We start from the raw sequence: 13,915 nt of genomic DNA, 5'->3' as shown, positions 1-13,915 counted from the left end.
CCCAGAATGGGTCCCAGAACGATGGCGAAGCTGCACGCAGCTTCGGCATCACTCTGGGAGATTGCCAGGCTGCGGGGATAGCTTCCTGAAGCCTGGAGAGCGAGAGGGGTCGGTACGCACCGACCCCTCTCGCTCTCCAGGCTTCAGCAAAAGCCTGCATTCGCCCCATAGGACGCACACACATTTCCCCTTCATTTTTGGAGGGGGGAAAATGTGTCCTATAGGGCGAAAAATATGGTACTATGGGTTGCCTCCAATGTTAGTCATACTCAAAGTAGACACACTGAAGTTAATGGACGTGACTACCTAAGGTTGTTTCCCAACCTTGGGCCTCCAGCTGTTTTTGAACTACAATTCCCATCATCCCTGACCACTGGTCTTGCTAGCTAGGGATGATGGGAGTTGTAGGCCAAAAACATCTGGAGGCACAAGGTTGGGAAACACTGGTCTATTAATTTCAGTAGGTCTACTGCAAGTATGATCAACATTAGAGAAAGCCCTAGGGTGATTGTTTGTCTAACACCCTATGCAGACAAGGTAAACTTAGCATAAGATCAAAGTGGGAGAGCCCATGAAGATAAATGTAGTTATTATGCTATTGATTAATACACAAAGCAGAGGCATTTTATTGTATCCATCTGCCACACCAATGGTATCTGCAATCTGTAGAAAAAAATAAATCTGATGCAGTAATAAGTTTGTTCTAGATTGTCTGAAAGAATCATGCTCTGCCCCTTCTTCCTTGTTCCTCACCAAACCAGTTGGTGTAAAGACCACTCTTTTAAAGGAGCAATGTGTCTCAGACAAAATGGAGATCTTTGATGGGAATTTTCTTGATATATTGGAACCAGAAAGAATACTTAAAGTTTTGCCAGTTATTTTCCTTATTTTTATAGCATTATATTTGGCAGTGCCTTATTTCAATAGCATTCACATCCAAGCTTTAGGAAGCATTCTTGAACAGTATCCATGAAATAAGAAACAGACAACACTCAGTTGATTGCTTCCAGATTCTGAATGTCTTTAAGTCCTAAAAGGGACAAATGTTAGTATAATTTTAAGGAAGCTGCCAACCATTTATTTCTATCTCAACATTGTGTGTGTGTGTGTGTGTGTGTGTACAGAGAGAGAGAGGGAGAGAGAGAGAGAGAGAGAGAGAGAGAGAGAGAGAGAGAGAGAGAGAGAGAGTGTTTTTGTTATATAAATATTTAGGTTAAGCCATAAAATAAAATGTACATGGTTTATGGTTAGATGTATATTTAACCAGAACCATCATATCCAATCTTCCCTTTTACTAATACTTTTTTACAGTACAGTAAAGGAAAAACCTTGTGTAGTTTCACTATTTGGGGTTATATATTTTTTCCACTGCTAAAGCTTTCATTGAACCTTTATGTACTGTACATAACTTAGCAGAAAGAAAAACAAGAAAAAAGGAATGAGTCATTTGGCTTAAGAACTGTGGCTACGCTGAGGTTTGAGAGTTATTTGTTAGATTTTGCTGAAGGCTATAAAATGAGCTAGGGAAAATGCAATGTCTGTTTGCAATTTGAGCATTATTTAAAATTGTTTTCCCCCTTTTATAATTCTGTTGTTCATGCTGTGGTAGTCAGCTTGAACTTTTTCAGGTTTCTTAAAGGGGTTATCTCCATCCTGTTCCACAGGGAGAACAGATGGGTTGTCCTTTACAATTCAGTGTCCACCTGCACTTGATTAGACAGCAGCAGTTTTACATACCGCACCACCAGAATCCCATGATGACATAGCCTCAGACAACAGCGTGACTAGGATTTTCCCCCCAAGCCCTTGTATCACAGAGGATCTGGCAGCCAGTTACCTTCTGACACTGTTTATAGCATATATTGGTTGATCCAGTCCCTTACTGAATCTGCTGTGGGAATTAAAGCAAGCAGCTTCAAGTCAGAAAGGTAAGTGCTCTCGCATGCTTTAACACTAACAATCAAGCAGCTGAAGGAAGCAGTAATGAGAACATGCCACAACTTTGCCAATTTGCAAACTGAGTACAGTTGCTTTTGTGCAGTTGCCTTCACAGTTTGTTTTTAAATGCTCCACATGTTTTGTGGGTTATTGTTGTACTCGTTTGTGGAACATGTTGGCTTCTACGAGAAGGGACATTCAGTACAAATGACCAAGCCTTTGGGTGGGTGCGTGGGTGGGGGGAATCCTAGCAAACGAAAATTTCTATATATCCAACTACTGATTAGTATGTTAACAAAATAAATTAAATTTTTAAATGGAGTTAAAATTTAAATCAATATGCTTAATTTGACTCCACTGTAATTGGAATATTATGAAATAAGACTATCCAAAATATTATATGCTGGGGAGTTTTGTGTGCAGCAGTTTACTGTTTAATTTCCCTGTTTCATGGAAATGTTCTGGAGTCTTCATAATGAAACTTTTAAAACTAGCACACAAGTAAGTTTGCTTACTTACTGCAAAGTAATTGGCTTTTTTCATGGAAGAAGATACCAAATGTCAAAGTAATGCTTGCAATAGAAATTTTAAGGAGATTTTTAGAAGATTTTCAAACATGTGTGTCAGAGAAGTGTTCATAAAGTACCAGTTTACTAATGACCCAATTATCTTGATTCACACACATGAAATGGTAATACTTAGGACTACAAAGCACAATGATGAACTGTCAGTCAAATTTTAAAGAGAAATCTTGAAGGAGTCATCCACATACTACGCCAACCTAGATCTTTTAAATATATTGGTTAGGAGTTAAAATATAAAACCCTATGTTTGAGTATTTGTCTAACTCCACTAAAATCAATGAAATTTTTCCAGTATCTCCAATGGAAGCTCAACCATCTCATTCATATGTCTTTCACTTCCCCAATTCTATCTTGTCAAAACTTCCAAGGTCCTAATAAACTCTAATTTGCAAGGATTCACTGAATAAATAAATTATATTTCATAAATGAATACCAAGGCCCAACATTTTCTTTTTCTACACACCCAACTATTATTTCTCTTATTATTTCTACACAGAAATGTTTTATTTTAAAAATAAATTGCTACAGCTAAAAAATAAGGTGCATTTATATATTATGGTCTCAAGGGCAATATTGTAAAATTTCTCTGGGATGGAGAGGATGCAATGTTTCAGAATGATCACTGCCTAGGGCAAAAAAGCTTTTGCTGCACAAGTAATTAGTACTGTACAAGCAAAAGGTTTTTAAATTTTTATTTTCGTGTGCAGCACACAGAAATGATCCAGCCATTCCATTAAGATATTGCTAGGCATATTTATCCAGGGCAAAAAAATCAAGTGGCAAAAGAATATGCACTTGTAACATGAGAACATGAAATTTGCTTATGGCTGTCCAAATCTAATGCAGCTGTGGCAGCTGCATTGCAAAGATTAGCTTCCATGGAGGCATTTCTTCCTTTTCTTACATTTATATCCTGCCTTTCTTCCATCACAGAACCCAAGGGGCATACATGAGGTTCCCAGATGGTCCCCCTTCCAGACACTGACCAGACCCAGACTTGCTTAGTTACAGCAAGGTGATGATGGCCTCATTTGCCTTCAGACCATACTCTGGCCAGCATTTATTTATTGATTTCCTAAATTTCTGTGTTAGTCATTCTACTAAATTTCCCCAAATTTCTATCTCACTTCTATGTCAACCTATCCTGTATGCCTCTGCCAAGGGTACCCCTACCAAAACAAACTCTTGTTCATTGAGAACAGTATGGACTTACAGAAGCTCCTATAAGTACTAAGTTGACAACTGACCACATAAAAGTTTTCAGCTGATTCCACTCTGAGGTTGTGCAGATACGTTTTGGCCACATTTTCCCTGCACTAATGACTGAAATACTACTGACAGTCAGGCTGAAGTATGTTCCCAAGTTTTGAGATGCAATTGTTACTTGTGTAATTTCAAAGGTAAACAGCTAAAACGCTCAAGTAGCCTATCCTCATCAAACCCAAATAAAGTATCCCACTTTGTGGAGGTATCCTAAAAAGGTGTATATTATGAAACAATAGGAACGTTTACTACAAAGAACTGTTGCTTTGGAAAAAGGCTGAAGTCAAATATATTTCTAATAACCGAAATGTAACAAATAAGGAACTACATGAAAGACACATGTTCCATCCAGTATGTTAAGAAAGCAGAATATGTTCTTATGTTTCTGTGAACATGCTTTAATGCATGTGTTAACCATCATATTTAAATGAAACATGTTAAACAAAAATACAATAAGACTTGCTATTTCCAATATGTATTATGCATCCATTTCCTAATGTTTTCTGATTTCCTAGTGAAATTGTTACAAATATGGCATAAAGGCTTGGGTTCATGCCATTTCATTTTTCTCCCTATTGTACACAATTTGTGCAGCTATATAAAGAAAAGTATGAACACATGCACACCCCCAATAAAGTCTGATCCAACAACATGAATGCATGCCAAAGTGTGTGTTCATAATGAATTATTATTTATTAAATTTATATAATACCCTTCATGCCAGTATTACAGGGAGGTCTGCAATCTAAAAGCACATAAATACCCACCATAGTAACAAACAAAAACAGCAACACCTGCCCCACAGAGTTTAAAAGACAATAGATTGTTTAATTAGCCAATTTGCCTGGTGCCTAGAGATATGTAACAAAGTCTCCCTGGAGAGAGCATTCCCTAAATAAGGAGCCACCACGGAAAAGGCCTGTTCTCATGTTGCCATCTTCCAGACCTCTTGTGGAGGAGACATGAAGAAGGACCTCAGATGATGATCACAAGATCCAGGTCAGTTCATATGGAGAGAGGCAGTCCTTGAGGTATTGCAGTCCTAAGTCGTTTAAGGCTTTCTGATCAAAACCATAACTTTAAATTGGGCGCATAAACTAATTGGCAGCCAGTGCAGTAGGGCCAGGATTGCCTTTATATGCTCTAACCTTCTTGCCCCGGTTAGCAACTTATCCGCTAATTTCTGCACCAGTTGAAGTTTCCATCTTCAGAGGCAGCCCCACATATAATGTGTTGCAGCAATCTAACCTAGATATTACCAGAGCATAGACAGAAGTTGGGCTATCCCTGTCCTGATAGAGGCATAGCTGGGCCCCTAGCCAAAGCTGATGGAAGGTACTCTGTATCACTGAAGCCACCTGAGCCTCAAGGATCCAGAAGTACCTGCAACCTTCAAAGAGAATGTTATTCCATCAAGAACAGGCCACCTCCTACCCATACAATCTAGGAAACCACTTACTAACAGTGCCTCAGTCTTATCTGGATTGAGCTTCAGTTTACTGGCTCTCATCCAGTCCATTACTGAGGCAAGAAAATGGTCTAGGACATGATGGTTATGTGAAAGTGATATCTATGTAGGATGTTGGACATGCATTAAGAAGTTCTTGTAACAGATAATGTATGACATTGTATTCCACTTTGCACCATGGTTATCATACAAGGGTGATCCCATTTTATCTTCACATGGACAGGTATGTTACATTGAAACAATGACAGGCCCAAAGTATCCCAACTGGCTCAATCCCTGACTGGAATATGAACACAGATATTCTGAGCTATATTAATTTCTCTATCCATCATAACTATTAACAATGCACCGAATTTCACTATACTTTCATACAGTCAGTTCATTTTCCATACATCCCTTCATAGAAAAATGAACTTCTGTTTTTATTATTTTGATATGCTTCCTTGTAATCACCAGTCAAGTAACTGTATGCATTTTATCTCCCTCAACAGGAGCAACACACACTGCAAAGATGCATCTGAATTCTCTTCCTTTCTTCCTTTTCTTGATTAGTGGCATCTTCTGTCAATATGATTATGATGGGTATTATGCTCCACAGCCTGATTATGGTTATGCTGTTTCAATGTTTGATCACTCAACAGCAGTCTGTGCACCAGAATGTACTTGCCCTATAAGCTATCCATCAGCCATGTATTGTGACAATCTTAAACTGAAGAGTCTCCCAATTATTCCTCCTGGAATTAAATACCTGTATCTCCGCCATAATATGATCGAAGGCATAGAAGAAAAAGCTTTTGATAATGTAACAGACCTGGAGTGGCTAATCCTAGATCATAACCATCTGGAAAATTCAAAAATAAAAGGCAAAGTCTTCGCCAAGCTAAAGAGTTTGAAAAAACTTCATATTAATAACAACAATTTAACCGAAGCTGTTGGACCACTTCCCAATACTCTGGATGACGTGCAACTCACTCATAACAAGATTTCAAAAATCAATCCCAACACATTTGAAGGACTAGTGAACCTGACTGTCATTCACCTACAGCACAACCAACTGTCTGAAGATACACTTTCTGGAGTTTTTAAAGGCCTAAATGCACTTTTGTATCTTGACTTGAGCTTTAATAAGATTACTAAACTGCCTTTGGGACTGCCCCCTAATTTAATGATGCTATATTTTGACAATAATCAGATTTCCAACATTCCTGATCAGTATTTCCAGGGTTTTAAAGATCTTCAGTATTTACGTCTATCTCACAATAAGTTGACAGATTCTGGAATACCAGGCAATGCTTTCAATATATCTACCCTTGTTGAGCTGGATCTCTCCTATAATCAGCTGAAGAGCATTCCAACAGTAAATGAGCATCTCGAAAACTACTACCTCCAAGTCAATCAGATAAACAGTGAGTAATGTTTCCCTTTTTAAAAAAAAATGTAAAGGTGATACAATGAAATGTTAGCTAAATGACAGGTGTGTCCTTAAGTTTGACCTGTGGAACTCCCTCCTGCCTGCACTGCTTAGTACTCCTTACAGGGAGTGATGTTATTGCCAGGATGCATTCATACATTGGTTTCCTCACAGAGATAACTATAGGGTCAGGGGTGGCCCGTCCCATTCTGCCACCTGAGGAGACATGGGAAGGTTCCACCACTGAAGCCCTATCTCTGCCAAACTTTCCATTACCTGAGTTGCATGTAGCGACCACAAAGCAGCCGCGAAGATGGGTTCCAGTGAGATCTTGCAGAGCACATGAGATCTCACAAGATCTCGTGATATTTTGGCAAGAACTCATGAGAACTTAGCAGAAGCCACTACCTCATAGTGGGCCAGCCCAGCTATATTTCCACAGAAGTGACGAACCAACCTTCTTACCTGAATATAGTTCTGCTAGAATACAGCACTTTGTGTATTTTGTGATGTCAAAAATTATACAAGACATGCACATTGGGATGCCAACTTGTAACCAGCAAAACCAGTATCAAAATAATTGAGAATAGTGTACTATAAATATATGAATAATAATATGAAGAATTAGAATTAAGAGCAGTGGGATCTGAGATTCCCTTCATAAAAAATCTATTCACTGGTGAACAAATAATCATCACAAACAGGAGTTTCATTTATTCTGTCTCACCTAGCAAAGTGCTGGAGGAGATGAATGAAACCTGCCTGAAGGTGGCACATTGGAAAACAACAGACCTGGTGACAAAAATGGTGTTTTTCTTCTTTCAGAAAAGTAGTTCTGGTTGTCCTAAACAATACTGTATGGTGATAATATATGCACTAGATGGAGAAATCAGGTGATCTTTATAACCTGTATTCAATTCATAGTGTGGCATGAACCTGGTGCTTACCATCTCTTGTAGGAAGCATTGCTTTCAAAGCAAACCTGGTGTTTTGATTAGTAGCCCCCTTTGGCTTTCTTCTCTAATTGTGATATACTTCAACGTATCTACTATCTATGAAAACCATAAATCCATTCTACTGCAACATAAGTAGGCATAGTTCACTTAGAAAATTGTTTGCACAATCCCATCTCTAATTGTTAGGGTTCATTTGAGCACCAGCTTGCTCTATTAATTTCAATGGGGCTCCAAAGAAGCTGCCTGCAGAGGAATACCCACAGAATTTACCCCCTGCTATTTGTTGGGAGGGGAGGAAAGAGGAAAAAAACCTCTTCTGGCTGTATGTTTATAGTAATTAGGGCTTAAAACATACACACACACAACCACCCCCCAAAACCCACCCCAAATTAAACATAAGCTCCCCCCCTCCAAAGTACTTTGGGACCAGATCCTGGGCTAGGCAGGTGGTCCCCATTTTAGCCCAGTGTGGGTCTCCTTGATTCAGAACCCATGGATTGAGGTCATGAGGTAGCTAGGAGGCTGTACCCAGTCCCAATAAGTACTAATTACTTTGGTCCAGAGTAGACAGTGCATAAGACATGGGAAAATCAATTAATGATATTGAGTGATATCCAACATTAGTCATACTCCAACTAAGCCCACTGAAATCAGTGGGCTTAAGTCCACTGATTTCAATTGGTCTATTTCATGACTAATGTTGGCTATCACCCATTTATGATCTGAATTTGCACAAAAAAACCAAAAACCCATCTAACGAATAGGATGCTAAGTGATGACTCCAGAAATAGGCCTAAAAAGAAAACGCTAGGTGAAAATTATTTGAAAAGAAGTCCATTAATATACAAGAAACGTGTCATTGTAATGTTGCTATTGCTGCTACTAGTAATAAATAAAAAGCTATAACTACCTAAAGGGAGCATTGTGGTATTCAACAGATGCATGAGAACTCAGGCAAGACTTGCCAGTGGACCCAAATAAAACAGAATGGGCCACTAACACTTTCCATCCTTATTCCAGTGAAAGTATTCTTAATGGCATGATCAAACTAGCATGGGGTGAAGAGGTGTCAAATTTTGTTTTGAAAAAATCAACACAAGGAACATGTCTACTGTAGATGCACTTCACTGAAATTTCTTTGCTGGAGTAATAAGTCATGGTAAAAGGGAAACAATCCGGCAAAAGCAAAAAAGAAGACTTGGAAAGAGGCATAGCAGTAAAGAAACAAGCAGCCACTATTGGTCCTCTTCATTTGTGGCTATTAGCTTTCAGAATAAGAGTTGGGAAAGGGTGACTAGAAGACTCTGAAAAACAATGTGCGCCCATGGGTACCCAAGGTAATGTATAAACACTAAACTTATATAACCTCTTGGTTATTGGGTGAATAGAAGTTAAGCAGTAGTCTTCTCCTTGTCTAGACTACAGCACCAAACCAGGAACCAGCTTCAGCCAGTGTTCAGTCTTAGTAACTGTTAACACTGCTAAATTTGCACATGGCCACTATGAACGCTGGCCTGACAACTTAAATCTAGCAGCTTGACCATGATTATTAGTACAGTGCTTGATATATATAAAATGTATTAGATGATAGATATTTGACACACTTTTAAAGAGCTCCTGATAAAGCAGATGCTTTATTTATTCCTATTTATACAAAATATGTATCCCAAAAAGGAGTTGCTCAAAGCAGCTTACAATATATAAAAAAGCATAAAATCACAATACTGTAATCTCAAAAACACAATAGACTACAAACAGCATCCAAGAGCCAAAACGATCAATCAATAAAGTAAGTTAAGCAGCAACAGAATCAAAAACTTGTTTAAAGAACAATGTCTTCTGTTGCTCCAGGACATAGAGAGAAAAGATACCCTAGCTCCACATAACCAGTGTTTTGGAGTACCTTGTAAGAACCTTTTCACCAGAATACAACTGAAAGAAGATATTGGCATACTGATGAAAACCCATTCCCAGATAGTCTCTCCCAGTGGTTTCATGAAGATTCTGAAATGCAAAGGGGATGAAACTGAACCCTGTGGAACCTCAGTCAATGGGTTGAACACAAGTCCTCAAAGCACTACCCTCCAAGACCTACAGACAAGAGAGGACTTGTGTCACTGCAAAATGGTCTCCCATCTGTTCCATCCCAGCAAGGCAACCCATGGTTGATTGTATAGAAAGTTCTTTTCATATTCATGCATCCATACATCAACAGGTCGTCATTTTGAAATCTTCAGGTGTTTCCAGTGAGATCAAGCAAAGGTATCACATCAATCTGCATCTTGCAGTCAAATAAGAATAATAATATAAAATGTTCCTACTCAAACATTTCCCCACATTTTATGGGCAGACTGATGTTCTCATTGCAGGACAGTAATATATGACTGGATTAGCCTTACTTTGAATGCTTTCAGTTGCTTCATGTCATTCTTCTTTAAAATGTCTGCAATTTGTATTTTGGTATATTTTATCTGATTTTGGTATGCTTCATCAGATTAATCAGCTCTTAATCAGTTTTGTAGTGGCCAGACAACTGTTGAGAAAGTAAAAAACCTCAGCTTTACCTCTACTTCGCCTCTCCAAGTCTAGTGTGCTTCTGCTGCTTTTTAACTGTGTGGCAGCCACCTGGGTTAACAGACCTGGATTTGTCATCAAACTAGTAGCACTTGATGGGACTTTGCACGTGGGGCTGCATTGTTCTCCTGGTTGCCCAATGATTTGCATCACTGCTGGTTGCTACGGCAGTGGAGGGTGGGGGCAAGGCAGCTGGGAGCTCAGCATGGTGCAGGCCCAGTGATGCATGGCAGTGGGAAGTCAAGAGCTCAACCAACACAGTCCCATCTGTGCAGCCCCACCAACCACTGCTGCATCAAGTCTAGTTTGGCCTCAGTGGCAATGGAAATTTAACTAGTGCCAAATAATGCAAAGATAAAACCAAATTTATGAGTGGAAGTATTACCAGCCAGCTAAAACTCTGATGAGACCTTCAGTCTCAATTGAGCAAATCTCTCCCTAAAGGAGCACTTCTTTAATCTACCCCATACAAGATTGAGGGAAACCTTCCAGACCACAATGGACCACAAATGAGGTCTTGAGTTTAAAATTACAGAATTTATTCTATGAATTTACCCCTGTCTCTTTATCTCAAATCTAGTGCAAATCTTTCATTTACAATTGTTATAAGGAGACCAATTTTAGAATCCTAAAATTGTAATAATTTAAAAAAAAACTTGTTCTGATTGCCAAAATTTGTTAATCACCAGTTTGTTTCCACAAACTTTTGCAATAATTATCTTCATTTAATAACTTTGCTACCCCTTCCAATTTATCTACAAAATGAAAAATACTAACACTCCGTTTGAAATATTTGTTTGCAAACTTCACTAATTCCAAGAATTTCAAGAGATACTGAGTTGTTGATAGTAATTATAATTTAATGCAGCAGGGGGAGGAATTGCATAATTCTCATGTGTTGTAGAGAAAATATCTTAAAATAATACAATATCAGACGTTAATTCATTTATTTTTATAATTAGCTATGAATCTAAGAACACAGACATGGATCCCTTTGACTATGACTGTGAGATGATCACATGCCACAACCATGATGTTATTGCAAAGAAGACAAATCCAATAGCCAATATATGTTTCAATATACAAAATCTTGGTACATTCCAGGGAATACCACTTGGGGAATACAGTAGTACCTTGGTTTAGGAACTTAATCCGTTCCGGAAGTCCGTTCTTAAACCAAAGCGTTCTTAAACCAAGGCGTGCTTTCCCATAGCAGTGGGGGACTCAATTTACAAATGGAACACACTCAACAGGAAGTAGAACATGTTCTGCTTCCAAGGCAAAGTTCACAAACCAAAATACTACTTCCAGGTTTGAAGCATTCTTAATCCAAGTTGTTCATAAACTAAGCTGTTCTTAAACCAAGGGACCACTGTATATGATTCTGCTACTAATAATGTGCCTTTGATATTACAGAATTTCCAGTGAGCAGCTTTTGCAAAGTGGTTGGAGCGCTAGCCTACTCAAGGGTCAGACATCTGCGTTTGGATGCAAATAATCTCACAAGATCTGATCTTCCTCAAGAAATGTACAGCTGTCTCCGAATGGCTGCTGATATCACCGTGGAGTGATTTGTGCATTACTTCATTCAGTGGCCACCTCCATTTTCATAATTTACCACACTTTAAAGCTAGAATGCCGTATTGCAGAATGTCAATTGTGTTTGTTAACAAGCAGCATGGCCACCTTTAAAAAGAATGCTTCTGTTCTAGAAAATCTGTGAGGTCAAAGTTTTGTAAAGCTAGAAAGTCCCCATAGATTGTGGACAAAATTGTTTTCATGTTTCTTTTCTAGACAAGTACAGCCTGAGTTTCAAAAGGATATTTTTAAAAAGCACTGTACATGCATGCAGTCCTACTCAGGTGTGCAGTCCTAACTCAGGTTTGCAGAAGTCAGGCATATTCTGATCTAGATAGAGTATTTAGTACTTTAGGGCTGGACCAATATATGTACATTATTTTCCTATATTCAAATCAAAGGTTCTCATCCACTTTTATTCCTTTGATTTGTTTTCTTGTTGTGATTATATTACACAGGAAAGCAATAAATCAGTATAGCTATATAAATTGATAACACATACAAAAACATATTTTAAAACCCCAGTTAACTATGATTTATGCAAAGATTTGAAAAAAGCAACATTTTCCAGGTTTTTATTTTGTTAACGCATTTTATATTTAATCAGTAAAAAATGTTTTGGTGTGGTTTGTTTAAATCTTTAAAATGGAATTGTTACTTTACAGTGAAACATGTACACCATTATTGTTATTCAGTTATTTGCATGCTACATTTAACATGATTGTAGAAATAAAACATAGCAAATAAAAATACTGAGTGCAAATTATTGTCAATGTATGTTTACATTTTTAGAAAACAGTAAGTGCAGATGAAAACAAACCAAAAAATACACTATTTTATATTTTGCTGAATTATTGTAAGACTACAACTCCATCAAATAAATTGTTTTATGTATTTCATAGTTTTAAAAGTTCTTTTTTAAAAACAGAACAAAACAAAACTTATCTACCATGTGCCTTGTATCTAATTCCAATGAGCTGAATTATGGATAAAAGGATACTCTCATAATAACCTTCATAGAACTCCCAGGAAATCAGTGGGACATAAGCATATGCAAATATGTGCAGGGTTGCAGCCAATACTTTCAAATGTAACTACACAAGTTCTGTATGGAGGATTTAGACTAGCCATACTGTATGGCATAAACCTATTTTATTGCAGCACTAGAAGCAGGAAATTCTGAATCCACTCCAATGCCAAATTCATTTTATTATACAGGTTTTACTGGACTGGAGACCAGAAACAGTGGCAAAAACAATAAGAAGGTCCCAGATGCAGAGACTGCCCTAACATCCCAATAGCTTCCTTGACTGAAGTGGTGGAAGTGGTCTCAAGTGTGATGTTAGATAACCTATGGTTTTATCTCATAGCAACAACCTTTGCCTGTGCAGGTGGACTATTAAGATGTTCTACCCCTGGAGACTTATGGAATCTGGTGGATTTTTGAATGTTCTGAGAGTTTCCAGTAGCTAGAATCTTTCTTGTAACTTGAACCCATTGGTTTGGGTCCTGGCCTCCAGAGCAAGAGAAAACAAACTTGCTCCATCTTCCGTGTAACAGCCTTTTAAGTATTAGAAGATGTCTATTATATCTCCTCTCAGTCTCCTCATATCCAGGCTAAACATACCCAACTCCCTCAAGCATTTCTCATAAGGCTTGGTTTCCAGACCCATGATCATCTTGGTCACCCTCATTTTGTTAGTATGGGCCCAGTTCTCCACTCTGTTAAGATCATACTGAATCCTGATTATAACAATTCTTCTGCGACATTAACTACCCCTCCCAGTTTGGTATCATCTGCAAAATTGATGAATATCCCCTCAATTCCTTCATCCAAGTCAATTATAAAGATGTTGAAAAACAACAGGCCCAAATACTTTGAAACCTCTAATGTCACATCAGGCTTACCTTTATTTGGGTCTCCCCCCCTTTTTTTTTGGAAGATGGGGACATTTGCCCTCCTCCAGTCTGCAGGGACATTACCTGTTCTCCAAGAATTCTCAAAGATTACATCCACAAGCTCCTTTGATACCCTTGGGTGCAGCTCATCAGGCCCTGGAAATTTGAATTCATGTAAAGTAGCTAGGTGTTCCCTTACCACCTCTTCTCCTATCTTGGGCTGCATCTCCCTCCTTCCTCATGC

At 38.3% G+C, this 13,915-nt stretch overlaps 1 protein-coding gene and 1 long non-coding RNA gene across 4 annotated transcripts in view; one reads left to right on the top strand and one right to left on the bottom strand.

Annotated features, from left to right (window-relative positions):
* LOC309378490 overlaps positions 1-13,915 on the bottom strand; it is a 203,943-nt gene that overhangs the window by 172,248 nt on the left and 17,780 nt on the right. The gene's annotated exons all lie outside the window — the stretch shown is intronic.
* Positions 1,626-12,666, top strand: LUM (lumican). Its single transcript, XM_081929181.1, has 3 exons — positions 1,626-1,928; positions 5,745-6,659; positions 11,611-12,666. Exons 2-3 carry the CDS (start codon positions 5,765-5,767, stop codon positions 11,763-11,765), a joined length of 1,050 nt encoding a protein of 349 aa, XP_081785307.1. The 5' UTR covers positions 1,626-1,928; positions 5,745-5,764; the 3' UTR covers positions 11,766-12,666.

Source organism: Podarcis melisellensis, assembly GCF_964234715.1.
Source record: "Podarcis melisellensis genome assembly, chromosome: 10".
NCBI lineage: Eukaryota > Metazoa > Chordata > Lepidosauria > Squamata > Lacertidae > Podarcis > Podarcis melisellensis.
The sequence above is the reverse complement of the archived record's forward strand: the minus strand, read 5'-3'. Positions and strand labels throughout refer to the sequence as shown.